Source organism: Notothenia coriiceps, unplaced genomic scaffold (assembly GCF_000735185.1).
Source record: "Notothenia coriiceps isolate Sejong01 unplaced genomic scaffold, NC01 NC01_scaffold00037977, whole genome shotgun sequence".
In the NCBI taxonomy this organism is placed as follows: domain Eukaryota; kingdom Metazoa; phylum Chordata; class Actinopteri; order Perciformes; family Nototheniidae; genus Notothenia; species Notothenia coriiceps.
Window position 1 is genome coordinate 27,368 of NW_011370678.1, and position 25,470 is coordinate 52,837.

The following is a 25,470-nucleotide window of genomic DNA, read 5'->3' on the forward strand; positions in this document are numbered from 1 at the left end:
ATGATTGAATAATCGTTTCAGTCAATTATCAGGCAAAAATGTTTTCTTTATCCAATTCCTGCTTTTAAAATGTTAGTGTGCAGATTTTTCTCCGTTTTATTACATGATAAATATAATTAATTGTGGCTTTTTTAATGTGTTTTTTGGACCTAATAAGACATTTAAATTGGTCACCCTGTGGAGGAAAGTTGTGACATTTAATTGACTTTTATTGAATTGATTAAGAAACTAGTCCTTAGTTGCAGCTCTAGGTAGGGAGCCAATTACATATATATCTGGTTATGATTACAGATCCATGATTAAGGTTAATTAATTATTAATCATAAATTGTTGCATTCAGGTGAATTCTTAAAATGCCATTTTAAAAAGAGCCTTTTTTTCACTATGTACTCGTCTTGTCTCAACTAAAGCAGGGCAGACACAGAAGGAGGTTATAAACCAGGTTAATGTTGAACTTATTAATGGAATTATTTTTATGGATCACAGAACATTGTGACACCAAACTGTCAAGGATGTCACTCGATCACATTTCCTGCCTCTGACACCAGTGTGTGTATGTAGGACTTCAGATGATAGTACGTGTATGTATATATATATATATATTAGGGCCGGGACTTTAACGCGTTAATTTAACGCGTTAAAGTCCCGGCCCTAATATATATATATATATACATACACGTACTATCATCTGAAGTCCTACATACACACACTGGTGTCAGAGGCAGGAANCCCCTGCACACATACAACATAGACCCGCATACGTACTCAAATGTGTGCAGAGTAGTTACTGCGCATATAACATAGGGCAGAGTGGGATAAGTTGAGCCATAATTCAGGATGTCTCCTATCAATGGCAATGATAATAATTAATATTTGATCAAGGGCAGTGAAAATATTACTTCTTAAAAAAAAAAAGTCTTGTGGCTCAACTTGCCCCGGGTTAGGGGTAAGTTGATCCAGGTCAGGGGGTAAATTGAACAACTGTTCAAACCTGGGCATACCTGTTCAAACCTGGGCATACCTACAACAAATCTTAAAGGTAACTTTAAACAATAAATAACAAACCAAATACAAGTTTAGTTTTCAAATATTTTTAATATAAATTTCGATTGAATTGATTGATTTTTTTTAACATGTTAAAAGGAAAAGTAATCATACAAATGGTGATACAATTTCATACATCTTACCAATCAAACACATTGTAAATTCAACTTTAAATGTAGCCTATATGAGCTCTTATTATCAACTTGGCCTACTTTCATTCATTTCTCCATTGAAAAACTGGCTCAACTTACCCCAAGGCCCATGGTTCACTTTACCCCATAGCCACCATTTTAGAAAAAATAGCCTAGCATTACAATTCAGTCATCTTTAGCTTAATGATTCACATGGTTTAATACGCTGCCAACACATCAACATATACAATATATGTGTTTAAACCTGGATATATATTTTTTGACATGACATCAGGAAAATGTACTTTGACAAGCATTTACCCACTGGCTCAATTTACCCCCTTCTCCCCTACCCTACCTTTAGCAACACTCCAACATAATGCAACAGCAACTTCAGAGAACAGACTGAGACTAGTCTGACATCTGCTGGGGAAAAATAGTACTGCTGCTGCATCTTAGAGAAACAGGTGCATGTGATGAATAAAACACAATAAGGTGGTTGGATAAAAAAACTCCACAACACTTGTTAATATTTATATTGTATTATCATATATTTATGTAACATGAAGGTGGCATGTAGATTCCAATTCTCCATTTAGCTCATTCAAATCAGAAATCAAATTCAAAGGACGTAAGCTTCTTGATAACTAATGAATGATTAACGTTTATAAGTCACCCCTCTTGACTAACCTTAGTTATTTCGTCATTGTCTGGGTGATGGAGGCCTGATTTAATCTTTTATCAAGTCACAGGATCAGGAGTCTTCGCTTTCCCCTGACGTCCCACTGGTCATCGCTCTCTCTTCTGATTGGTCAATACGAGCAGCGAGTGTGCTGCTGTGTGACAAACAGCGACCCTGACCAATCCCCTCCTTTAATTGCCCACGATCACTCCTCCGTGCCGTACCCTTCAAATGACGTCACGTCCAGCAAACGCGATACGCATTGAGTTTGGAGACAAGAGAAGAGCGCGTTGCTCATTGCGGTAAAAAAAAAATTGTAGTAGTAAACTCTGAAGACAGAAGAAGGTGTTATTTCTACAAAGAGACTGCTGCTTTTTACACCAAACCGGGATACTATTCATTCAAAGGTAGGTGGTGCACACTTTTCCTTTACGTTATTTCGGTTGGTTTATGAGCCTAGTCATCATGAACTTAGGGGGCTGTGTAAAGTGGGTTGTGGCCTGCAGGTTCCACTTCTATTCGGCCTTTGTTAGCAGCCTATAATGTTTCTTAGACATTATAATGATATCCCAGTTTAATTTCGGAGTGAAATATACAAAAACTACTACACTACTGATGTAAATAGGAACCATATTTAAAAAACAAACAACGGCTACCATGGTAATATTAGGCTAATTACAAACTAGCGTAATAGTGAATCTCAAAATGGTGTAAGACAGTAGCATGTCTATTTAGCATGCAACACATCTTTGGTTACCAAATTATATATTTATCAGGTTTGTTGTGACTTGGCTCAGGCCATATGTTTGCCTGCGTTGTTGCTTGTGTGAGATATTTGTCGTTGTTGTCCTAATTGGGTCCAGTGGGGCTGTCTTCATGCTCACATTCAGCCTCTTGGTCTTGTGATGTCTGGATGTGGAGAAAGTAAACACAGGCTGCAGGGCTGTAGCATGGCCTGTGTGAGCAGTCTCAATTAAATAAAGCTATTTTTGTAGAGAACTAGGCCAAAATAGACTTTCTAAACCATATTTCTAGGAATAACATTCATGTAATTGTGTAAACTAAGCCCTTGTACTGGATATATTACCTTAAGATGCCATTTTACCCTAGAGATTCCACTTGTGTGTGTGAAATTCCAAACAGTTTTTGCTATGTTTTTCATGTTTAACATAAAGGAAATACAACTGCATTTTATATGCAACCCGTGTTGTACATGGAGAATAATTGATATGGTTGACAGGGTCATTTTCATGTTACAACACATTTCCTGTTCAAACTTTTACATGGAAAAAAGGGAACTAGTTAATGGGCTACATGCAAGATCTCCCAGGATCCCTTTTTGATCATTTCTATTTACTGTAGCTAATATCAGTTTCCCTAAAGAAACCTGTCAAGGCTGGTTTAAGGGGGTTTTGGACCCTCTAGCTGATCAGGTTGGCTGGTTAAGATGGAAATAGCTGTTTCCAGTAGTCATTAGATGTTAATTTGATCAGACAACTTGCTTTGTATTAATTTGATTAAGATGAATTAACTCTAGTTTGCACGTAAATTATTTTAAAGTGTAAATTGTTAAATCCTGCCAGACACAGATGTTAGTGAACCGACTACACCTATTTACTCCTTTTTATCAATAAAAACAATGCCATTGTCTGAGGGATTTAATGGATTCAGAGACGTCTCAGGTGCACTGTCTGTGTGTGTCACTCTGAACGTGATATAATCCTCATGATACTGCTGTGGAAGCATACCCTGAGCTCACTCACCTATTTTTAAAGTCAAACAGGGTAAAACAAATCAGTAACATGCAAAGGAACTCACACTTAACACAATGTGCAAATCTTTCTAGGAGCGACTTCTCCTGTAAATCACTTCTCATGTAGACTTTAATCTGATGCCTAAGAGTGGAGCAGTTTTATACAGGTACAATGGAGTCCTACAAGGTGCACTTTGACACTGCCAACATCCTTATTGGTGTCAGATTACAGACACCAAGGTCCCCTTTTGAAAAGGCCCTTTCTCAGCCTTTAGCCTGTAATGCAACACTCTCGAGTCACACACAGTCCACAAGGTGGATCAAAGATTACCAGAGAGACAGAGATCTGATAATTGTGTTATTTTACTGCCTCCTCGCTGCCTTAAGGTACAACAAAAACAAACCATCAGGGATAACTCTGTTCCTCTGGGAGCATGGTAACCATAGTAACAGAGGCCTTTCCATCTGTCAGCAGCTCTAAGAACATTCAGGTCACGAGAAGTCATCCATCTTTGAAAAGCACTGCAAAGAGATGCTTATTGCCGAGGTTCCATCTGGATAATTGTGAAAGAGTACAACAGTAACAGTTGTATTTCCTTTGTTTCCCCTTTGTTATATTTCATCTCACTCCACCTGTGCTAAAGAGCAATGTAACCTTTCATTAGGTACCCAAGAACCATCCTCAAACCTTATTATGTTATACACCTTACTATTTTTCTAAATTAGGTAATTAAAAATGAGGCAAAACAATAGCTTTACTTTAAACCTTATAAATAGAATATTGTTTTTGACGATAGTCTTTTTAACAGTAATGTTTTTTGACACAGGATGGCTTTCTTTTAAGCAAATAATTGAATGATGATGGAGAAGCTTAGCAGGAGGGATTTGCAGTGCTATTTAGATGTTTATAGTGTACACACACAACATGACAAGGCAATCCTGGAAGGTTACCAGCGATGCAGTTTTCCATCTGGCCTTTTTTCTCTCCTTGTTGTGGCTGTTCTACATGAGCAAATCCATCGGTGAAGGCTAGCATGAGGGTGGGGGCGGACCTGGATCTGCTTTATCGGAAGCAATTATTGGCAGGTTGGAAAATGCTAACCTCCTCTTGAGATTTAGAGTGGAGCATTAACCTTTAATGCTGATGACAAACATGTATTGTAGTTTCCAAACAGCCGTGCGATTAAAACACTTCCTGGATATTAAGCAACGCCATTGCAATATTTAATCTCCTTTGTGATGTTCCTGTAACACGGAAATGACTAATGTTGATTATTTGTCACATTACATATTTGTTTTTCTGAGTAAAGAGTGACGATCAAGGCGATTGGTCACTGCGTTATATTTCCTTTTCCCCATTGTTCATTAGCCTCACCCTGCCTCACACAGTGAAGCTGACTCCTCCATTTGTAAAGTGTGTGACCAGTAAGAAAAATGGTGCTACTCTGTAGTAGGGTGGACGCTGGTTGTAATTGACTATTGACTCCCTCAACTAGCAACAACAAATCTGTTGTGCTTCAATTTCCTGCGTGGCTGTGGAGAGCATAGTTGTTTGTTTGTGTGAGACGGCACAGAAGGAGATATTTTTAAGGGAATTAGGGAAAAATCTGTGCAATGTACTTTCCTGTTCTGGCAAACAGTTGCATCAGTTGTTCTCTGAAACCAGGACTCAGAGGAGCTCATTGTCTAATGTGACTCAGGAGGCACACACACACACACACACACACGCACACGCACACGCACACACACACTTCTCTGCGGTCCATACAAAACCACACATTATTCTGATAGTTTCATTTAATTAAGGCGCATTCTCATAAATTGCACAATAATTGCAAACTATGTCGATAGATTGGTGATTGAGCTTCACCGCAATAACCACAACATATGCATACTTTTATTGTTGTAGTGTGGGAATTCAGTATACAGGTATGCAGTATAATTAAACTATACATGAAAATATGTATTTCCAACTTTGTTATACACTAATATATATAAGGGTTGTTTAATTATGTATAGTCTGTATTGTGTATTACTTTTACAATATATCCTCATATAGGTCTGCATGTTGCATAAAATCAGAAAAACATTCCCTACTGATTTATTTATTGTTAATTCCTCCCTTATTATTACTGCCTAACTATTTTATAATTTTCCAAATATACATTTTTTTTTATTTAAGCAATTGCTATTAGACAATTACTATTATGCCTATTTTTGCTCTTGTTTGTCATGCATCATGTCAGGTTATGTACAGCGACTTGTTTTTCAGTATTTGTCCCCTGTTCCTTTTTTTTTCTACCACCTCAATAGTCACAGTGTGTTGTTTTTGCACTCTATATATATATTTCTTTTTTAAAGCAGATAAACATGTTCCAAATTCTTATATCTGTCTTTTTTGTTCTTAGTATTATATTACTTGTATTCTTCCCATTTGTGAATACTGAGTACACACCTCCTTTCTCCATTGTTTTCACCATCTCTCTTCTATTTCCTTGTCATTGAGGTGATCGTTCAGCTAAAGGATGAATTTTGAGCAGCCCCCTCCGTACCCAGGCAATGGCCCCTCTGCTCCAGGCTACCCGGTCCAGGGCCCGCCTCCACATGGCTACCCTAACCAGGGTTACCCTCCACAGGGATACCCAGTGAACATGGAGCAGCCCAATCCAGCTTACCCCAACTACCCTGCGGGACCAATGGGCCCTGGAGGCCCTGGAGGCCCTTATCAAGACCCCGGACAGCCTCCTTATGGGTACGCTGGACAACCGCAACCACAGTTTGGCTGGCAGGGGGGACCCCCTGGACCAATGTATGGGGAGGCTCCCAAAAACACAGGTGAGTGGTTAGACACAAAGGAGATGAATGCATATGTATTAATAATATATATCAATAATGGTGTCAGAGCAGTGTGGGTGGAGTGCCACTGAGGAAAAGTGCTTTCCTGTAGTTCATGCAGGGCCGCCCCTCCCTCCACGCAGATCACGCAGACTGCGTGGGGCCTCATCTTTGTAGCCTCATCTTATGCGCAAATGCGGCGCAATCATGCGCTCCACTGTTTCCCCGCTGCGAGGATCCGGTGCTAACAGTTCACCAGCGTGCTCCACTAGCACCCACGCACTCCTCCTCCCCCCCCCCCCCCTCTCAACGCTCTCGACACATGTGACGACTTGTGTACAGACCCGGGGGGCCTCATGAAACACCTTTTGCGTGGGACCACAAGTTGGCCAGGGGCAGCCCTGAGTTCATGTATTGAGAGGGAAAAGTTATGTTGAAAAAGCTAGAATTTGTTTGCCAGGTGAGTTCAGGCAAAACCAGCAGTCTCCTGATGTAGACACGTTGTTCACACACTGAAAGTCTCTTCTTTTGATCAAATAGTCCCTTTCGGTCACATTCTGTTTCACATAAGTGTATCCTTATATTGGTATAATAGACCTGCTTTTGGATTTTCTCAAAAGGCCGTCACGACAAAGAGAGGCGAGCTTACACGCTATAATACTTTTTCTTTGCATTTGGTCATGTTGCAGGGGACACTTTTTTAGTATTGATTACTGAAATTACGTGTACTGTCTTTTACCACAGTAGATTTGAGCCAAACCCTCTTCATTAATTGGTGGGAGTCTTTTACCGAGCAAGAGACTCGCATTGTAAAGAATCTATGGGGAAATTCCTGTGATAAAAATACTTGTATTCAAATATTGGAAATTGATAATAACATTTGACCATTTTGGAATTGTTCTAATTACAATCTCTCAAAACCATTCCATGAAAAGGATAGTGTTTTTAGTTTTTTTAAGGTGGGGTTGTGTGAGGTTTTAAAAGTCAGTGTATTTACCGTCAGTAGATTGCAGTCTGCACTCCCTCAGATTGAAGAAGCAGACAGGAGTACCAACACAAGCTAAACAATGTAGTGCTGTAGAGGGAGGGCAGCAGCAAAAACATATTTCTAGTCACCCAGAAAATATATTTTTGAGTGTGCACATTATTTTGAATATCTTCACTACTTCACCCTACCAAAACCATTTTAGAAAATAAACTAAAGCCGCTATGTATTCTTTATGTGCTCTTATCAAAGACTCTTTTGACAAAACTTTGATTTTACCTCGATCAGTTTGTTTGCGCTATTTTGTGACTTCAGTGAATCGAAACTAACCCTTAAAAACACAAAAGTCACACAAGAAAAAAACTAAGCCATGAAGGCAGCGGTGCCCAGCAACTCCTGTTTTCTGCAAAGTTAAATGTCCTTTTTTGTCAAAGGAGTCTGGTGGCTTTCTGCCGCTCACAATTCTGTATAGCGGCAGCCCAATATGTCTTGAAATTGCAAATGCAGAAAAATATATGTGCGTCACTAAAATGTAAAACCATTATAAGCAGAACATGTTCAAAACTCAGAGGCTCCAAACCAACAAATGTTTGACTGTTCTGCTTAAAATAAAACGTAATTATTATGTATTTTATTATTTATTTGTTTGTTTTTTCCACACATGGCAGTTATTTTAAAACCAAACATGTACACTTTTTGTGTAGCCCATGGTGGAAAGGAGCAGGGAGAAGAACATCTGCCCCTAAAAAATAAAATAACAATACAAATGTAAAATCAAAAGCAATGTTCTGTCAATCACAGTTGCTTACAAATACCTACAAAAACATAAAACCAGAACACAATCAAAAGTCATCTTCATACTGTCTGAATTATCAAGATAATTGAGCATTTATTTTCTGCCTTTTTGACTGATTAATACAAATGAGTGTTTAATTGACTGGGACTGAAAAACCTGTCACCATGTAGAGTAAGAGCAACTAAGGATTTAAAAGGTGTGAAGGCTTAAGATAAAAGGTGTGTGTAGGCATCAACGCCTCACAACTGAGCATCCAGAAAAAAAAAGGCACACATGTCATGGTAAAATATTCCAAATGAATATGCAAAGCGGAGAACACGGTTAACACTGTTATCTATTAAACACGAGCAGCGAGGTGTTACTGCTCCAGATAAGCCTCCTCTTTCTGATCAAAGGTCTGCACGCTGCTATCCAGATTCTGGCTTTGCGTTGCCTGGATTGACATTCATTATTAAATATTGGCCAATCATTAACCAGTCATATCATTATCAGGGTTCGGTGTGATAAGTGGTCAGCTAGCCTTACTTAATCTCTGGTAGTCGGTCGCCTTGGTAACCTATGTCATGAGTCAGTGCACCTGGCTGTTAAAGGCTGGATGAGTGTTACCCTCCACATGAATGATTAATCACAAAAACCAGGAAGGGGGGGTGTTTCTGTCCCTGTTGTTTGACTATTTGTGTGTAGGTGGAGCAGATGGTGAACTTAACATAAGAGTAACACAGCCTCATGACTTACTTAGCTGTATTGACTGAAGGAGATATAAAACCAATGTGGATTAATGGGAAATGCGTCGTTGGCAGAGTAGAGGCGTGGAGTTCAGGAAGCTCTCATTTCATTAGTCTAATGATACCTCAAAGCACTGCTGAAGTTACTCAACCGTCACGGCGTCTGATCATGGCTGCTATGGCATTACCATGACGATGTGCCTCCCGTGAAGAACGTAATTAGTGGAGAATCATAGCCATGGTTACACTCGAGCCCACCGCTGAAGACTTGACGGTGAATTATCTCAGTGTTTCTCTACGATTTTAATCACTAATTGCTTTCTTTGAATTGTCTCTCCCTTCTTCCCTCCATCCCCTTTTTTTATATTCCCACCCTGCTTCTCTCCCCATCTCTCTTTCTTTCTCCAGTGTACGTGGTGGAGGACAGGAGAAGAGACAACTCCGGCTCGGACTCGTGCCTGACGGCCTGCTGGACAGCTCTGTGTTGCTGCTGTCTCTTCGACATGCTGACATAACTACTATCCAATTCCTGTTCACCCCCTCGCCCCCCATTTCTGTGCCTCGAACCCCATCACCCTTTCCCAATCCTCCCCCTCTTTATCTGCCTTAAACCTCGCACTCTCTCAAAACCAACCCTCCGTTTCCTCTACAAGTCTTTTATCCTCGTCTATAAATAAAAGCCTCGATTTCAATATGGAAGTCTCTGTCCGGAGCCGCTTACTCGGCGTGAATCCCTCAGCACTGAATAACTCACTGACCCTGTGCAGGGGCTGCTCTGTAGCAGTTTGTAACTGAGCTAACCTGAGAGGCAGGCTCTTCACTGTAATCTAACACCAACACACCAGGAATACACACACACACACACACACACACACACACACACACACACACACACACACACACACACACACACACACACACACACACACACACACACACACACACACACACACACACACACACACACACACACACACAGATACACACAGATACACACACACACACACACGCAGATACACACACACACACAGATACATAGCAACAAATGCATACATAAGCTGTGTCTCAATTTGAATACTTATTTGAATACACTGCATGTCATAGACTGTGAACAATAGACTGGGTAATGTTCTCCTAAAACGCACAGGACTGCTGTGGCCTCACGTAAAGTTGAAGATAGCCACTGTTAGCTAGTTAGCTAGCTAGCCGACATAGACGTAAGTGGTGGCAATCACTACAAACTGCTGAATTAGCCCAATAAAATGAATGGTGGCTTATTTTAGACAATGGTATAGTGGTACGTTCATTTGTATAGTGCTGTGTTTACTGGAGCAATCCCAAATGGTCATTCCCTTCCATTACGAAGCCAAGATGGCGGTCGATGAGGATAAGAAGTGCCCAGTGTTCCCGTGTTCCACACTCAACTTCTGGACTGTTATGATTACACCATCCTGGTATTCATAATGCACTGCATGTTTCGTACTTTGCAAAGGAACCCACTTAAACACTCAAAACTGCTAGTGTAAGTATAGAAGTACGCATATTGAGACACAGCATTACAGTATACTTACATCTCAGGCTAATCTAGTGTGAGGCTCTTTGGCACTTTATGATGATTACCTCTGTAAGATACTCCTGCCTGCCCTGTCAACCATCCCTTAACTCCCCTTCTGCTAGTTCCCAACGCCAAGGGCAACTCCTTACACTGCCCCCCCCTCCCCCAACCCCACCCAAAGGCCACCACCAACACCCCGGCTGTTAATGAGCCACAGGGCGCTCTTAAGAAGCTGATGCTTGAGATGTATCCCTTTCATTTGCACAGAAGCTGTTTTCGCCGACGTATGTCTTCAGGTGGAATCATGACGATAAATGGAATGCATTTTTTAAAAAGATGACAGTAATTTATGTTTGATTACTGTCAGCAGTCGATGGCCGCAATGTTTGTTTTTTCTCATTGTGATCTTGATATGAAAAATGATTCCAATGTTATTTTTATTACATACCTTGGAGATAAAACTGGAAAATGAAAATAAAAAAAGAAGAAAATGTGATTTCTTACAAGAAACCAAATGATCTGTCAGATGTCTTTTTGCTTTGGATGACTTGCATTAAAATAATTTGTTCCCATGAAATAGCTGGTTTTGTTGTTTGTGTATGTGGTGGAGGTTACAGGAAAGCAGCGAGCATAGATCTGTATACTGTAGCCGACGGGGCCAGGCCGGATCCATTCGACTATTTATAACCCAGCTGCTGGTGCAGGATGTTGAGGGCACATGGTTGCCTGCCTGACACATTACCAGTATGTTTCACACATGAAAAAATAGGAACTGTTGGGGTAGGTTCACACACAACTGAGCAGGGAATCTATAGGATGTTTCATGGCTTCCTGATACACAACCCAAAGGCAGTTGTAGAAAAAAAGTAGTTTAGAATTTACATAAAACATTTAATGCTACTTTTTACATGTATCTGACAGGGGAGGGGTCATTCTGAATAATGCATACTTTACTTTAAGACATTTTCTTTGCTGATACAAAGCTAGGATATCAAAACTGAGTGAACCAACACTCAAAATCAAACTATGAGCTGTAAAACAACAAAAGGTTGTACACTCAAAAGACAGTCGTAATATTGCCGTTTTTGATAATTCTTTGTGGGTATCCCTACAAGTAAATCCTTCCACAAATATTGAAGCTATTTGAAATGTAAGCAATGCTGTCGACCTTCCCCGGACCTGTGCATGTTCCATGGAGGACATTTTTTGACTCGCCACAGTAGGAAAAGCACAGGTGTAAATAATGACAGTGATGATGGCCGAATTTGATTTCAGCTTCCTGGTATGGTGCATGCTGGCTCCCTATCACTGGGGCACTTGAATAGGAGCTGTCGTTAGTGTTATTAGTAACACCTGGGCTTTCCCTACTGTGACAAGCCATGTCTGCTGTGAGTGTCTCTGAGCTCGTTATGCATTGTCAGCTGTGAGACCTTTTTATACACAGGTGTGTGCCTTCCAAAATCACGTCCAATCAGTATTATTTACCACAGGTGTACTCCAATCAACCGACTCAAAGATTAGCAAGAGAAACGGGAGGCTACAATTCAAGCGCCATTGCAAAAAGGTACGTAATTGTATGTTCATTTGGTATTTTCTTTTAATTACCCAAGCTGAAAAATTATCTAAATATTCTGTTAGTCATTTGGGGTAGTTGAGTGTAGATTGATTATTTTATTAAATACTTAGCGTAGTGGTACAACATTACAAAATGTAAAAAAGGGGGATGTAAATACATTCTAAAGGCGCTGTAGTCATGTATTCAATTTGCGTGATAATATATTGATGATTACAGACAATTTAACCTGTTTTAACACAGTCGAGGGAGAATGAGGCATTTAAAATTCAATAGAGTGGAGGAAAATTATCCCAGGGAAAAACATTTATCCGTAAGCACTTAACAGGCGTAATTGAAATGGCTTCATAAATGGCACATCCTAATCGAAGAACAGTCAGTGTAAAGAAGAATATTGGCCCCTAAGCATGTGTTTGGAAATGCAAGCAGTATGTCTGAAGAAAGGAAAGCGGTAGTTGTGCGTGGGCAGGCCTTTCGTCTACTAATGAGTGTATTGGTTATTTATTTGAAACAAGAATATATGGAGCAAAAACATACCTGTTGAGGCACAATCTGCTTGTTTTCATTAAAGGAGCTTTCCCATAACACCAGTGCACCTATGTTAATGTGAGCTGTTGGAATTACGACTGTGAAAAAGAACATCAATCATCTTCAAACACAAAACAAAAAACGAGATGAAAGTGAACTACACGCTGCTCAGTTGAAGTAAACAATTATGTTTTATTGATAAGGTTCTCAGAAGAGTCTCGTTCAGTGAATGTATAAGAATCATCCTTTGATAATACTGATTTGGTACATTATGACATCCAGCACGAGTCTCTTCACAGTGAGAGGGATCCATTACTGCTACTGCTGTTGGGATCTAGGACAGATTAACCTCTGCTTTCAAAACCAAAAAACAGTCAAAAACAACAAACTCGGGGTCGATATTGTAGATATGGAATATTAGAGTGCCACAAAACTCTAGAGTAGTAAGACCAGCTAAAGATTTTGCACATTACAAGCCACTTCCTCTTAGAAATATAAAACTTGATATTCTGGACAATATTCTACTGTGCTGCATAAAGGTAGGTCTATACACTGTACATCGAAATATAGCTCGAAAAAACAGATTTCACAGTTTTAAAGACTTTATTTAAAGTATAAACCGCTTCTTTTTTTTTTAAACACTTTATTACATAAATTATTCTTTTTGAGAGTGACTATTATTTGCCCCCGGCAGCAAACTGAAATTAATACAAAAACAAAATTTCTTACATATTTTACAAAATAAAATAAACTCATCCATTAATGTTCATTTGGAATAGAACTGGTGACTCATTCATGATTGTCATATAGTACTAAGAATAAATAAATAAAAAAGAATAAAATAAATACTAACTTAGCATGTTTTTTCCGGACTCTGTGAGTGGTGTGTTTGATCATTCTGTACAGAAGTGCCTTGGTGAAAGTCTCACAATTCTACCGCGACTGAAACGTACAAAACTACGGCATCTACGATATACGCAACATCCTGAAATTTAGTGAAGTCGGACACATATGTAGTAATATGATCTTCACCCCATTTTAAAATAAACAATGCTGTGTGATACACTGTCCACAAATATAGCCATCACTTTTTTTACTTTGTTTTTTTAAAAAGTGTTTTCGAGTCCATTAACAGCTTGGTTTTGTTGAAGGATGCCGTTAGCTTGTGTGTTGCTTGGTTGGATGTGCGCTGACTCAGCAGCAGAGGACTGGTCCGTGGTGGACGATGGGAGGCCTGAGACAGGGAGACGACTCATACTATTGGACGACCTTTAACATTTCCTTTGTGTGTCGCGGTTTATGACGTCTTCCTTTGATGTGTAGTTGTAATGGCTGAACTCTGGAGTGGCCTTGTCTCCACTTTGGTCCCTTTGCGTTCAGTGTCTATTAGAGACAGAAAAGCGTTCGCCGCAGAATCCAGCGCAGTACAACTCCACCGCGTGCTCAGTAGCTGTCATGGCCGCCGCTCTCAGTGTGACCCAGAAAATATGGGCGAAAATATCACTATCTTTTTTAAAAAGGGGAATCTTCTTATTCATTAAGCAACGGTTCTCAAAGTTCTTCAGTGCTTTTTCAGTTGTTCAAAGTTTTTTTCCAAAAAAACAACAAAAAGACATTTGACTAAACTTTAAATGTTTTGCCTGTGGCAGTAAAATCAACAATAATATCTTTCATTCTTTTCAAAAGTCCCTGCAGCGTTCCATAGTAACCCCCCTTTGGTGGTTAATTCTCCGTGGGTTTAGAGAGGAGAGGGGTCCGAGGAGGCTGGGTAGGAAAAAGGAGCAGGATCTAGAGAAGTGAAAGGTGGGAGAGAGAGGGAGAGTCTGATGGGCTGTTACCTCTTGCCCATCTCGTTCTGTCTGAGGAACTGGATGTTGTTGCTGCTGTCAGCCAGTTCTGGGTACTGCTCCACAGGCAGTACATAGTATCCATCGTAGCCCTGTACTCTGCCCGTTGTTAGGAGCTGCTGTCTCTCCCCCTCCGTCCAGAGGCGACTGCCTCCCTTCCCGTCCCTGGCCCTCTGCTGCTCCTTGGCCCAGGCCCCAGCCAGGGCTCTCTGCCTGGCCAGCTCCAACAGTCTTACCTTCTCTTCGTCCACCACGTCCGCAGCAAGCCCGTACCGAACACTCAGCACTAACGAGGGAACGGCGAACTCCACAGTCACGCCTCTCCTCGACCGGCCGCTCACCGTCACATTGATGCCGCTCTCCAGTGACTTCCGCCCGTTAGTTAGCCCCAAAGCTAATAGGTCACTGTCCGCAGAGCCGACCTTCACAAAGTAGTGGCAGTCCTTGGCGTCCAGGGTGTAGTGGGTGCCTTCCAGGTACTGAGCGCCATTGAGCACCAGAGCCACTTTGCGGCTGTCGTCACTGGCCAGAGCCGACACGCCGGCCACCACCCGGCCTTCCTTCAAAGCCAGCATCACCCCTCGGCCTATTATTGGGGTGCTGGTGCCGAACCAGTGACCCGGCTTGTCCTTGCGTCTTCTCCGTTCCTTGTTGAGGAGACGACCCTCCAGGGCCATGAAAGCCTGGTTGTGACGCTCTGCTGCCTGCTGCACACCCGTGATGAGCTACAAGAGAAACAAGAAGAGTGTTTTTGACTTATCTGTGTTGACATAAACATCTGAGCCACTATCACAGGGTTAATATTGGCTTGATTCTGTCGATGCACTCCCTACCTGTCCGTTCTCACAGTGCTGGGTGGCCTGCAGCTCGTAGGGCGGCTCCACAAAGTAGAGTGAGTGTCGGGGGAACCCTGGGATTATGTTGCTGAGCTGGAAGCCAAACATCACCAGCCAGCTCTTCACATCTAAGGCAGACAGGAGGGGAATTAATTAAGTGCAAATGAATCATTTTTCCTCATAAAAAGTGAAAGTGCGGTTGCTTGCGTGACTCATCTGGTGTTATGCAGAGCTATCAGCTACTTTACTATCCGCAATACATTCTACTTGCATATTGTTTCAGCAATAATCTGATTCTCCTGCACTCTAGAGATATCAGAGACAATGTCAGGACATACCGTAACAAGCTAATTTGAGCTTGTTCTGGAGATGTGATTGAATTACGGATCTGCTGTCTGAACAGTACACTGTGGGTTCCATCGGACTATTCTGCTGTATACTCAAAGCCCTGAGAGGCAAGTTTAATCAAATATATTAAATGTTATCTTTTATTTAGAGTTTATGACATAAGAACTGGTGGAATAATCTTTCTTATTTCATATTCTTTTAAAAAATATATTTTTTTGTAATACCTATTTTGGCCACAGGAGTGCAACAGTACCTCAGCTTGTAAATGAGACTCAAAGCAGAGTTTATGTTTGAAACAAAAGGAACATGTATTATGTGTTAGTATTTCATATCACATTATTGTCTTGTATTTCTTTTGGCAGCAAATCTATTTTCATCTTCATGTAACTTGTGATAAATATCATTCAGAAAAAAAAGTTTTTATTTTGTTCTTCCCCTATTATTATTATTATTATTATTATTATTATTATGTCATAAGCACAGGAGAGAAAAGAATGTCAAATGGATCACTATTTCAGAAATCAGTTTCTAGATACCATGGGGAAATTCATACAACATAATTAGACATTTGCACATTAAAAACATATGAATCCTTTACCTGTGACATAATTTTTGACATCCAGCATGTCACTGAGGGGGTTGTTGTTCTTGAACATGTACAAATTGAACGGAGCGGGATCCTTCCCTATCTTGGGCCAGATGCTGTAGTCGGGCGAGGTCCAGCGCCCGGCCAACACGTCGTAGTCCCGCTGGGTGAAGTGGACCAGCTTAGTCAGAGGGTCGTAGAGACCGCCGTGGAAACCCACCACCAGCTGGAACTCCGGGTTTGAATCCAGGTACACTTCTCCGTAGGCTGTGTACTGCACCTGGGTGACACAAGTGGAGAACATTTGCAATGCAGATTAGTTTTAACACCTAATTAAAATGTTGAAGCCGTAGAAGAATGTGAGATTTTGTAAATTACCTGTTTGATCATTTGCCCATTGCTGCTGAAGACAGCCAGCGGTGTGCCAGTGTTGTCAGAAGCTATGTAGTATTCCTCTCCACTGCTCACCTCCATGGCAAACAAATGTCCCTGATCACAAGAAAGTCATAAAATTGAGGGTACAATGTTTTTTACTATAAAATGAAACCTATAAATATTCAGGTTTCCCGAGAAAAGATGATCAATATATGCAGATTAGTCGGAATATAAAGAAGGGATATGTACCTGCAGGTCATAGTAGAGTGATGAGATCTCCGAGCTGGAGTGGTTGAAGATGTGTGTGACCCTGGTGGGGTGGTTGAGGTTAGCATAGAAGAACTGCAGGTGCTGCCCCAGGCTGTTCCTGGTGGACACCCTGCGACCCAGCCCATCGTAGTGATACACCACGCTCCAGCCTCCGGGGCCCCGATTGTAGGCCCTCAGCAGCTGACCTTTGGAGTTGTAGTCAAAGACGTCTGAGCCGCGCTGGCTGAGGTAGCCGTCTTCATCCACGCGGTACTGGACGTCTCCCAGGCGCGTGATGCGGTCTCGGAGGTCGTAGCGGAGCGGCAGGATGCGGGCGCTGTTCCCGGGGTTCAGCAGATGGAGGTTACCGTTCAGGTCGTAGCTGTAGCGCCAGGTGGACCAGTCATTCACCTGGAGAAAACAAGGGGGTTGGGTTGAGTCTATTGCAATCATGGCCTGACAGGTTAGAGTGGTCTTAATTCAACATTAACAGCCTTAATGTTGGTGCTTCACTAGGGAATCAAGATTCAACATCAGATACTTTAATAAGTTGATAATAAACTGTGTAGCCAACCAACAGACATTTCAGAGAAACCCTCCCAGTCAATGTTTACAATTTAGTGGATCTTTTTTTCTCACAAAAGGCAGGTAAACAAAATGGCATCTCAATGTCTAATTCTGATAATAAAACAAATCTGTAGTTATTAGGAAGGAGGTTGTTTAAAATATGAAAGCGGAATATTATAGAATAGTTTTGTGTCGTTTCATTTTTGACTCAGAACTTTTTATCCTCGGAACACTTTTATAAAGTGCAGGCAGGGTGAAGATGCTAAAGATTAGACAGTGCTTAACAAATCTATATCAAAGAGTACAAACTCTCTCCAAACTAAATATTCACCTTGACGCCGCTGAGCTGTCCGTCTCCATCATAATCATAGCGGTACTGAGTGGTGTTGGCGTAGGGCCCGATTTTGAGTTCTCTCTTCACCACCCGTCCCATGCTGTCGTACTGCACCGTCATCCAGTACATCAGCGAGCGGAAGATCTCGTACTGGACCTCCTTGATGCGACCGTGGGTGTCGAAATGCTTGCTCAGCGTCATAACGGCAGTGGTGATGATTTGATTAATGTCGTAGTAAATGACCCCAAACTTTCCAAAGTGCTCCACCTGAAAGGTTTAGAGAAAAGATGAGTCAGTGGCTGCCAAAAAATTTACATCCACAGACAAATGTGTTTTTTAAATAATTTTTTTGTACATCATTGCTCAAAACTAATGAAAAGTAGACTAGAGGAACATTTTGGCACCTTTCCAGAGATCTCGTCGTATCGGTATAGGTCAACAGGAAGTGGCGTCTCACTGATGACTGGCTTCATGCTGGCGATGCGGAAGCTGTTGTCGTGGTAGGTGTAGTCGAACCTGGCGTTGACCATTCCCTCCTCGCTGAAGCGGTAGATCTGCTTGTCAATGAGCGGGCCCATTTTGCGATAACGGATGGTGCAAGAGAAGCCCCCGCTTTGCAGGTTGACCATCTTCAGCACGCCGGCCGTCTCGTCGTAGCCGAAAGTGACGGCAGTGCTGTCGTACACGATCTCGGACAGCTTGGCCAGCTTGCCGTACTTGTAGAGGACGCGGCGGCCGGTGCCCATGAAGTGCGTGGCCTGAGGTCGGCCGTCCTCACTGAAGTCGTGGATGATGGAGGCGTTGCTCTCTGGAGGGTTGTAGGTGTTGCGGATGTAGCCCACTGATACGTGCGTGAACATGGTGTGGCGGGCCACGCTGGGCATGGTGACCGCTGTGACACGACCCGAGGCGTCAAACTCAAAGACGTACTGTCTCTGGCTCTGCAGCAGCAGCACCATGGACTGGGAGCAGAGAGGGAGGGAAAATCCGGATTAATATAATAGCATTATCAATGGATGACTTGCCTCCTGTGAAATAGCACCGGCAGTAATTTGCTTTCAACTGACACATTTGAAACTTCATAACCATGAAAATGATGTATTACTCCACTAAATTCTACAATTCAAATTGCTATTCATTACATGTCACACTTTTATCCAAAGCGTCTTACATACTCAATACTGTGGGCAATCTCCCCAGGAGCAGTTTGGGGTGAAGTGTCTTGCCCAGGGACACAACGACATGCGGACTGCAGTGGGGTTTGAACCTGTGCTCCCCTGATCCAAACACCAACGCACTATTCCACTGCGCCACACGCCTATTCCTCCTTGCCTTGATTTGATACCTAGATGACAATGTGACTTACTTTGTCAAGGTAGCTGTAGCTCCACACCTTCCCATCTACGAAAGAGCGAGACAGGACGCGTCCCTGGGGGTCAAACTCTGTCTTCTCGCTCATGCTCCCCCTCTGCAGCCCGACCAGTTGTCCAGTGGTAGAATAGGACACATTGACCACCGCCAGGCTGCTGCTGGGCAACCACATGGCTGGCCGGCCCTGAGCGTCGTACATGATGCGCAGCGTGAACTTCCGGTGGTCATCGTAAATCTTCTCTGTGCGCGTGTTGCGGTCAAAGTCAATAGATAGAAGATTGCGACCATGAGCCTAAAGAAAAAGGGGGGAAAGGAGAGGTTCATTTCATCTTCAATGTCATTATTATATCTAACAGGGGTGCGTTCACTCAAAGACAACTCACTCTGAGCTTCCTCCCGAACACGGTGACCCTGCCCTTGGTCTGCTCCTTGCGCAGACGCCATTCAATGGAGTTGAGGCCATTGTCAGTGGGCAGGGTGATGTTCCTGCGGCCAATCGTAGGGCTGACGGAGCCTGCCAGGAGGTGGGGCTCGGTGTGAAAGCTGATTCCCATACCATTGGCGTACATCACTCTCAGGGTCCCATTGTTGCACAGCTGGTAGCTGTTCCTCACCTGGTCTGTAGGGGGAGAGAAACAGGTATAAGGGAGGCAAGGACAGAAGCCACTAGGAAGACCAGATGATCTTGGTCTACATGTTGTAAGAATTAAGTTATTAATACAAGAAAATACAATTTAAAAGGATAGTTTGGATGTTTGAGGTGGGGTTACATGAGGTACTTATGACAGTATAGTAGATGGCAGTCAGCATGCTCCCAGTAAAAAGTCTTAGAGGAGTTAAGGCATGGAAGCTAAGAAATGTACTGCAGCGATGTGAAAAATGTATTTTAGCCACCTAAAAAAATGGCCAACGTAGAAAAATATAAAAAGTCGTAAGAGTGCACTTTATTAAGAGAATTTTCACCACTTTACCTTGCCTCCTCAAAGCTCTTTCCATCAGGGAACTGAAGCCATTACATCCATCTATGTTCTAGCTAAAGCCACCAAAATCTATAGAAATAAACAGCCATTCTACCTTGAAGAATCAAAGTCGCTGGTCTACTGCTGTTTTTGTTATTGTGTGAATCTGATGATTAGGAAATAATCAAAGTCTCACAATTACACAAACTATCCCCTGCAGTCATCCATAGCAATACATTGGTAAGCTTCCGGGCCATAACTCCTGCCTCCACAGGCACAGTACCTCATACAAAACATTTTAATTTGTATTTGCCTTCTGCCGGAAAAGTCAAGTTAACGAGAGAAGGAAAAGTACAATCTTAAGCCGAGAAGCTCGTGTCAGTAAGACCCAAATGATGTCTATAAAATATTTATGGACCTGATTCCTCTTTGTACAAACTCCAAAGTAATCTGAATGAAAATAGTCAGGCTGAACTGACTATCTATAATCTGCCCATCTTTACAGTTTAATGACTCACTCTCAAACACAAGAATGGAAACAGATAAGCCCATGCCTAATGCTGAGGTAAAATGTTCCCTCAGATGTCTGAAAACAGGCATCCCGATCACACGATGCGATTGAAACGAGATAAAATAGTTTTTCCGCTCAGAAATATCTGGCAGATGCGGAAAGAAGGCTTTTCCCCCCTTATAATTTCATTTACAAAAGGTTAAGGGATCAGATAGTGTCTGCATTTGAAGCCCCTCTATAAATGACAGTAATCCATAAGGCCAATTTGTAATAAAGCTCCAGGCACATTTTTAACAATGCCTCAAACAGACAAGTGAAGCTTTTTCCATTGACTTGGCAGCAACGGCCTTTAGATAAATCTTCTTTGCTCTCTCTGTCTGAACGACCTCGTAATAAAACAGAAGCAAGGGGGGGGGGGGGGGAGAAACGAGAGCTGGAGGGCCGGCGAGAATTCACTGTGCATGAGTTAATGAAGAGAGCGAGGAAGAGAGGGAGATGGTTAAGTGAGTATGTCAGCAGAGAGCCGTGCTGAAACCCACAGTGCGGTGGAAGCCTTAAATGACTTACAGCTCTGCGAACAACTCTCCCCCATTTTCCTTCCGCAACGCAGGTGGATTTCGCTGAATACATCTACAACTTATTCTCTCCGAGGCCTTCACACTTTCACAGTCTGCATACTCACACTTCTGTCACGCCACTGGTCAAGGAAACATTATTCTCCTTCTTCTCCTTCCTCTTTAAAGAACCAAATAAGCTCAGGGATCATGGGGGAAAAAGAAGAGGGCTGTGTTTTTAAGTTCTACGCATGTGCCTGAGAGGGGGAAGCTTGAGGGATGAGGAGGATTCACCCCGTGTGAGTTAATGAATTTTTTTTTCTGTGATGATATTCAAAAGCAGGATGATCCCAGCTGGGATTAGCAGCTATATATTGGTAATTTCACTCCATGACAGGTAGGGAGAAGAGGGTTGGATGTGGAAAGGAATGGAAAATCATTTCCTGGAGCCGGCTCACAGCGGAGTGAAAATTACAAGACTTTCAATTAGAGTCGGCAGGCCGGCGCATATTCACCATCACAGAGGGCGGCTATGTTTTGAATACTGAGATGAAGAAGCTTTAAAGTCTGCCAAAGCTCAGACTACATAAAAACAGACCCACTTTATCGGCTGCTCTATAATTAATTAATATCATAAATATTGATTGATTTATATTGCCCTGTGTTGATGACTAGAGGCAAGCATTTGTCCACCTTCGTGCCACATCCTCTGCAAGTGTTTAAAAATTCATGAGCGGCTCGTTTTTCCACTGCACGTCCTGTTTGTGCGGCTGAGCGAGTCTCCCTACCTTGGACCACGGTGTACGAGGCTTCGACGGAGGACAGGTTGGTGATGACTGTGACATCGTCGTCTCTGCTGGAGCTCTCGATGTCGATGTTGATGGAGCGCTCGATCTCACGGTGGAGGCTCGTCACCATGCCCGTGGGGTACGTGACGTTGGTCAGGCGGCCCTCGCTGTCGTACCTGGAGGACGGGAGCAGAGCGGTGAGGGGAGGACGACATGTATCGGAGGACAAAACTGAAGGATGCTGCTGCAGAAAACACACTTAATTTAGAAATTCAAAACTCCATGTCAAGGCTTTGTATCTTTCATTTTCATACCACCTGATGTTGTAAATATTTGTCTTTCACATGTTTTGGACACACTCACAAACTCAAAAAGTAAAATTTGTTCTGAAACTATCATTTTTTTTCATCAATTCATTCATATTTTATAGATTAATTGTTTGATCTATTGAATCAATGTGATGTCTTTTTAATGTTTAGATTTGTCAGTCTAACACCAAAGATGTTCACTTTTATATAATTGAACACAGAGTAAAGCACTAAACCTCAATGTTTAAAAGGCTGAATACAGCATGTTCTGTAATTTTTGCATTAAGCCAACGAAAACTCCTGATCAAAATAGCAAATATAATCTTTATGTAAATGTATCATTTGGTTATTTAATTAATCGTTGCAGCTCTAAAACCTTTTCAAGTCATCCTTAGAGGAACTGGTTGCAGTTGTAAAAGCTAACTCTGGGGGGCAGCAGCACGCTGTGTGAGTTGTCAGAGGAATAATTGGGAATGCAGTAGAACATGGCGAACATAAAACCCGTGAACTCATTAATTTTGTATTTCAGGCTTGTAGGAAAAGTGGTGGACACTCTCCCAAACACTCACTGGTAAAATGTGGTCCATCCAGTCTCATCAGCTTTGGTAGCCAGGAGGCCCGTGTTGCCACTGTAGCCCATCAGAGCCACTTCCTGGCCCATGGCTGACACGCTCCGCAGCCCTCCGGTGGGGTCCAGTCCCAGCATCACCACCTGATTCTCTGGGAGCAGCACCAGTCGGAGCAGGCCGGCCCCCCCTCCCTGGCCCTGGCCATCCCTCCTCACCTTCACTGTGTTGTTGCAGTTATCCACCAGTGTGGCCAGCTCTCCGTCAGGGCCATAGGTGAAGTTGTAAAGTGGCTCACCAGTCACTAAGCTGATTGTCTGGATGTGAAGCCCCTCCCCGTTGAAGACATACAGCTCCTGTTCCCTTGGCGATGCGACCTCATACTGCGCAGCTCCTCCGAATCCAACGCTGGAGACGGCGGGGCCCGGCCTGTTGGCTCGCACGGCCCTGATGCGAATGTTGTTGAGGTCTGCGATGAAAAGGGTCCCATCAGGGGACACGGCCAAGGATGTAGGCGAGTTCAAGCCGGCATCTGGGGCGTAGCCGTCATCGCCGTAGAAACAGTTGCAGTTGACATCATTCTTGCAGTCGCAGTCGGAGGCGACGCCAGCCAGGAGAGAGATTTCTCCATTGGTGCTAACCTAGGAAAAAAATGACAGAAAAATGCAATTACAAAAAAACAAAAGTCAACAAGCAATGAAAGAAAATGTCTCACCAAAAGCGCAACTCATTTTGTGTTATCAAAAGGGATGTAGTGTCTGTAGATCTGAAAACAATCTCAGAATGCCTTAAAAAAATAGAAACACCCACGCAGCCCGACCAGCTGTGCTGTCAGTTTTTGCTTGCCAACAAAATACGCCCAACACATTCATTCTAAAACAACAACAGGGCTGAAACAACTGTGTACAGCTTTTCTCCATCTCATACCTGTCTAACTCTGTTGATCTTTTTCTCATCCGTCTCGGCGATGTACAGGACGCCGGTGTGGGACAGGGCGATGGCCGTGGCGCTCTCCAGGGCCGCGTGTATGGCCAGCTTACTGAGGCTGTAGTCGATACCCGGCACTTGGCAATGCATGGGCCGACCTGCGATGATGCTCACCTGTGGGCAAGGACAGAAAATCAATGATCAAACTTATAATAATATCCCAAATATAAAGAAGTGCGCAGCCTTTTCTCTCTAAAAGACCTGCGGTTAAACTTCCCATAATGAATTCCAGAAAGTATAATATTCTAAGAGCTAATTAATCAGCAACGTTACCGCCAGTGTGAAACTTTGAAAACCATGTTTTAACTTTTACTTCTAAATTGGCTTGAGAAAAGCCTAATTGGGACTAAATCCTGTCACAGCCACCCTAAGGGTCTTGTCGGGGCAATGGAGCCTTGTGGTACAGACCTGGTGGTTCTCAGTGATGCGTAGGACAACATTGTTTTCCAGGATATAGAGAGAGTTGTCCATGGGGTTCACTGCAAGGTCCGTGGGCCACTCGAGACGCACCTAATGGGTAGAAAGAAAAGTTAACCGTGAGATAATATCTATGCTGAAGGAGGCGTTTTGAAAGGACGCCAAGGTTCGCACAAGTCTCTTCTTCATTTTTTTAAGTGACTGCGTTCTTCACTCTCTTCTGATCCATTCATTTATCCACAGTCTCTTTAATCCCCCCCTAAATCAGTCCCTCCCTGACCTCCTGGCGCGTGTCCACACAAGCTCAGCACTCACTGGGCCGTTAGATCATCATCCATCACACCATCACCCAGAGTGTCTCCTGCACTTCCCTCTTATGACCGGCGTACCTGGCTGACGTCCATGCTGGAGTCACAGCTCAGCGGCCGCACGGCAGTCAGATCGTTGGCCCCCAGCAAAGTGGAGATGATGCCGTTCTGGTCCACCTTCCGGATCATGGTGGCATCCACGAAGTACATCAGCCCGTTTTTATCCACAGCAATACCTGTCAACGCAGAGATGAACACCGTGAGTGACGATTCATAACTCAAACGCTGCGGGGCAACCCAAAGACATTTTAAGTCAATTAAACTGCACTCTTTCCAACGGCTGGAAGTGGATGGCAGCCCTGACAGCCCGATTGCTCAATGCTTCATTGGATGACACTGAAACAAGTGATGTGAGGGGCATTGAACTGTTCGAGAAGTGTTCGTTTTGGGATGAGTCATCGGGATGCGGAGCCGAGCTCATGCTCCTCCCAGAGGCCGAATGTAGACTACAAGCAGATTCTTTAGAAAAAGCAAGTGATCTATTTCCTTCCTTCCTGCTTTCTTTTTTTGTTCTTGCCCCCCCATCTTTTCTACCTTTGTCTCTTCTCTTTCTCATCGTTTACCAGTGCTGCTGCGTCAGCCTCATCGGCCTAACAGGCAGCAGGCATTCAAGACAGGTGTGTTTGTTCGAGGCAACTGTGCACCGAAATAACTCCTAGACGCAACGAGATACACAACAACAGATGGAGGATACAGGGAAGGGTAGAGTGTAAATGAGAGAAGGATGGAGAAGGATAAGGCAGAGAGAGGGCAAGCTGATGCATGCTTTCTGACTTCTCCTACGACAGGTAAGAGTGAATTAGGGTCTCATTGGCTTCCTTCATAAACACTCACAAACACTGTATATGTATATATATATATATATATATATATGTGTGTATATATATATATA

General features: G+C 42.8%; 2 protein-coding genes across 3 annotated transcripts; one reads left to right on the forward strand and one right to left on the reverse strand.

Annotated features, from left to right (window-relative positions):
- The first annotated feature begins 2,109 nt into the window (after positions 1-2,109).
- zgc:165573 (cysteine-rich and transmembrane domain-containing protein 1) lies at positions 2,110-9,801 on the forward strand. 2 transcript variants are annotated; one of them, XM_010797471.1, is made up of 3 exons: positions 2,110-2,264; positions 6,117-6,445; positions 9,360-9,801. In XM_010797471.1, exons 2-3 carry the CDS (start codon positions 6,136-6,138, stop codon positions 9,464-9,466), a joined length of 417 nt encoding a protein of 138 aa, XP_010795773.1. In that variant the 5' UTR covers positions 2,110-2,264; positions 6,117-6,135; the 3' UTR covers positions 9,467-9,801. The 2 variants fall into 2 exon arrangements, with proteins under 2 accessions (XP_010795773.1, XP_010795771.1); XM_010797469.1 differs by having other exon boundaries at positions 6,129-6,445.
- A 2,978-nt stretch (positions 9,802-12,779) lies between these two features.
- LOC104967932 (teneurin-2-like) lies at positions 12,780-24,754 on the reverse strand (the record flags this gene model as incomplete). Its single annotated transcript, XM_010797473.1, has 14 exons — positions 12,780-15,179; positions 15,288-15,418; positions 16,237-16,504; positions 16,603-16,713; positions 16,849-17,259; positions 17,747-18,016; positions 18,154-18,711; positions 19,116-19,412; positions 19,504-19,739; positions 21,933-22,108; positions 22,810-23,447; positions 23,734-23,907; positions 24,202-24,303; positions 24,600-24,754. Coding segments are annotated over 14 exons (4,265 nt in total), but the record flags the coding sequence as incomplete, so codon positions are not given.
- Positions 24,755-25,470: the final 716 nt, after the last annotated feature.